Here is a 3,476-nt window from a genome sequence, read left to right as displayed (position 1 = left end):
AAAAAAAAAAAAAAATTAAAAAATTTTAAAAACGCCGGGTGCGGTGGCTCACGCCGGTAATCCCAGCACTTTGGGAGGCCGAGGCAGGTGGGTCATGAAGTCAGGAGATCGAGACCATCCTGGCTAACACGGTGAAACCCCATCTCTACTAAAAAAATACAAAAAAATTAGCCAGGCACGGTGGCGGGCACATGTAGTCCCAGCTACTCGGGAGGCTGAGGCAGGAGAATGGCGTAAACCCGGGAGGCGGAGCCTGCAGTGAGCCCAGTTTGTGCCACTGCACTCCAGCCTGGGAAACAGAGCGACACTCCGTCTTAGAAAAAAAAAATTTTTTTTAAACGTACAGGTGAACCTAGGGTGCTGCCAGGGTTAAGAACTGATTCTAAGCCAGGCACAGTGGCTCACACCTGTAACACCTGTAATCCCAGCACTTCGGGAGGGCAAGGCAGATGGTCGGGAGTTCCAGACCAGCCTGACCAATATGATGAAACCCCGTCTCTACTAAAAATACAAAAATTAGCCAGGCATGGTGGCAGGCGCCTGTAATCCCAGCTACTTAGGAGACTGAGGCAGGAGAATTGCTTGAACCTGGGAGACGGAGGTTGCAGTGAGCCGAGATGGTGCCACTGCACTCCAGTCTAGGCAACAGAGCGAGATTCCATCTCAAAAAAATAAGGAACTGATTCTACCAGTCAACCACTGGCCCCTCAAGGTCTTGCTTCCCTTGGCCCCCATAGCTTGGCTCCTCTGCTCTGCCCTCATCCTCCTTTCCTTCTGCCCTTGCCTGTCATCTCCATATTTTGAATCCCTCAGCCCCTCAGCATCCCTGTCATCCAGGGGCCTCTCCCTGGATGCCATGGGCCTATTACCTCCTTAGAAGCAAATCTCTATTCCCCAGACCCATCTATCTCCCTGACGAGTTCCAGACTGGAATTTCCACCGCCCACAGGACAGGCAGATCCACCTGCTCCACCCATACCAAGAACGTACCCGTGCTGACTGTGGTCAGCACGTCTTCCCTTGAGCCAGCTGCTCCTCTCAGGCCAGGAACTCAGCATCATCATCACTCACCAAGTTCTGTATGCTCTTCCCTTTTGGGCTCACTGCCACCCTCCTTGGGCATGGCACCCCTCCCAGAACCTAGTCCCCCTACCACTAATGAAAGCTTTAGGCCATGCCAGCAAATGGACACCTTCAAGATCAAGACGAACTGGTATAGAAGACAAGGGGATGTGAGGATTGGAGCAAACCAGAGAAAGCACACAGGAGAACACATGCCATCTTGGGGAAGTTATATCCACTCAGCTTCAGCCAATTGTTGTTATGCGGAAACATGGACCCAAATCTTACAATTTCCCAAGCCATGCTAGAAATCTAGGTTTTAGTATGAAATCTCTTTGTTAAATTTAGGAGACTTCATTGTAAAACATTTTCAAAAAACTACCAGTGAGCTGCCAGTTTTCAATCTCTGCTTCTGAATAGCCATTGGAAGACCTCTGTCATTTTTTCTTTTTCTTTTTGAGACAGAGTTTCACTGTTGTTTCCCAGGTTGGAGTGCAATGGTGCAATCTCAGCTCACCGCAACCTCCGCCTCCCAGGTTCAAGCGATTCTCCTGCCTCAGTCTCCCAAATAGCTAGGATTACAGGCATGCGCCACCATATCCAGCTAACTTTGTATTTTTAGTAGAGATGGGGTTTCTCCATGTTGGTCAGGCTGGTCTTAAACTCCGGAACTCAGGTGATCCGCCCCCCTTGGCCTCCCAAAGTGCTGGGATTTCCGGAACTCAGGTGGTTCGCCCCACTGGACCTCCCAAAGTGCTGGGATTGCAGGCGTGAGCCACCATGCCCAGCCTCCTCTGTCACTTTTATAGCCATCCTCTGCTCAAAGGAAAGAGCTGACACCTCCCTGCCCAGTCTTAAGGCCCCAGTCCACACTGTCTACAACTATCTACAGCCATCTTCATACCTAATGCCAAAAGAGGCTCCCCACATTAGTTAACCCTTGGAGTGATTCACTCTAAATTTGGCCATACAACACTAGAGACAAAGAAACACAAACACAACCCAGAAATAAGTTTCAGGCTCATCCCTCCCTTTCCCACCCAAGTCACCACCACTACAGGAAACTTCTACTCCCTTCCCCTACCCCTCTCACCAGTTCCACACACCAGCCCACAGTCCAGGCCCGCCGAAGACTATCAGCATCCTGTTTCCTTGGCTCCACCAGCTCCCGGAACGCTACTACCACCGTCAAACCCCGGTGATACTTGCCTCCAATGGCATTGTACTCCAGGACCTGGAGGGCAAGGGAAGAGGGACAGGGTATCAGGGTACATACAGAAGCTACTGTGAGTTTTCTCCTTGCTCTCTCCCATTTCTAACCACCCCCTAACTTTATCCTCCCCAACCCCAACTCCTCTTCAAGGAGCCTCTGGAATTGCTACTGTCTTTACTCCTTTTCCAAATTTCTGGAGCAAAGCTAGAAGAGGTCCCAGTGCCCAGGTACATTCTTTCTGCATGGTCTACCCTAGTAAATTTATTTATTTATTTATTATTTTATTTTATTTTGAGATGAAGTCTCACTCTGTTGCCTAGGCTGGAGTACAGTGGCACGATCTTGGCTCACTGCAACCTCCGTCTCCCGGGTTCATGCAATTCTCCTGCCTCAGCCTCTCGAGTAGCTGGGATTACAGGTGCCCACCACCATGCCCATCTAGTTTTTGTATTTTTAGTAGAGACAGGGTTTCACCATGTTGGCCAGGCTTATTTCGAACTACTGACCTCAAGTCATCCACCTGCCTCAGCCTCCCAATAAATTTAAAACCTCCATAGTGCAGATTAAATGCTGCTCCCAAGCCCAGACAGGGCTTGAACCCACGGAAAACTCAGTACACGCTATAGGGATGACTGGCTTGTTCAGTTCCCTCCCCAGGTTCCTTCCCCATCCCCACCTCTCCTAGACTTCCCCTTCCCAACCCATCCCTACTTTTCCAACCACCTCTGCCTACCCAGAGTTCGACCCTCCTGCAAATGATAAGCCTCCTTCACTATATTAAGACAAAGCCTCTCCAAAGTTGGCCAAAAGACAGCTTACAGGAGACCCAAGCTGTGGGATCCATCTCCCACTCCTCCAGTGGTGTCCCCTCTTGCATCTCACTTTACCTTCTGCTGCCCTGCTCTCAATCAGACCTAACTAACAAGGAAGACTTCATCTCGCTATGTCACTCAGGCTGGAGTGTAGTGGCGCAATCGCAGCTCACTGCAACCTCCGCCTCCCAGGTTCAAGCGATTCTCCTGTCTCACTCTCCCGAGTAGCTGGGACTACATGTGCGCGCCACTACGCCTGGCTAATTTTTGTATTTTTAGTAGAGACAGGGTTTCACCATGTTGACCAGGCTGGTCTCGAACTCCTGACCTCATGATCCCCCCGCCTCAGCCTCCCAAAGTCCTGGGATTACAGGCATGAGCCACCATGC

The 3,476-nt window shown here is 50.5% G+C and overlaps 1 protein-coding gene across 5 annotated transcripts in view; it reads right to left on the bottom strand.

Moving 5' to 3' along the window:
- The window catches only part of FDPS (farnesyl diphosphate synthase), an 11,903-nt gene that overhangs the window by 5,510 nt on the left and 2,917 nt on the right, over positions 1–3,476 (bottom strand). For all 5 annotated transcript variants that reach the window (XM_023213956.1, XM_023213957.2, XM_023213952.3 and 2 more), the window contains one exon: positions 2,156–2,296. In XM_023213956.1, the coding sequence (XP_023069724.1) occupies positions 2,156–2,296 (141 nt within the window). The remainder of the gene's footprint in view (positions 1–2,155; positions 2,297–3,476) is intronic.

This window comes from Piliocolobus tephrosceles, chromosome 1 (genome assembly GCF_002776525.5).
Source record: "Piliocolobus tephrosceles isolate RC106 chromosome 1, ASM277652v3, whole genome shotgun sequence".
NCBI classification, from domain to species: Eukaryota; Metazoa; Chordata; class Mammalia; order Primates; family Cercopithecidae; genus Piliocolobus; species Piliocolobus tephrosceles.
The sequence above is the reverse complement of the archived record's forward strand: the minus strand, read 5'-3'. Positions and strand labels throughout refer to the sequence as shown.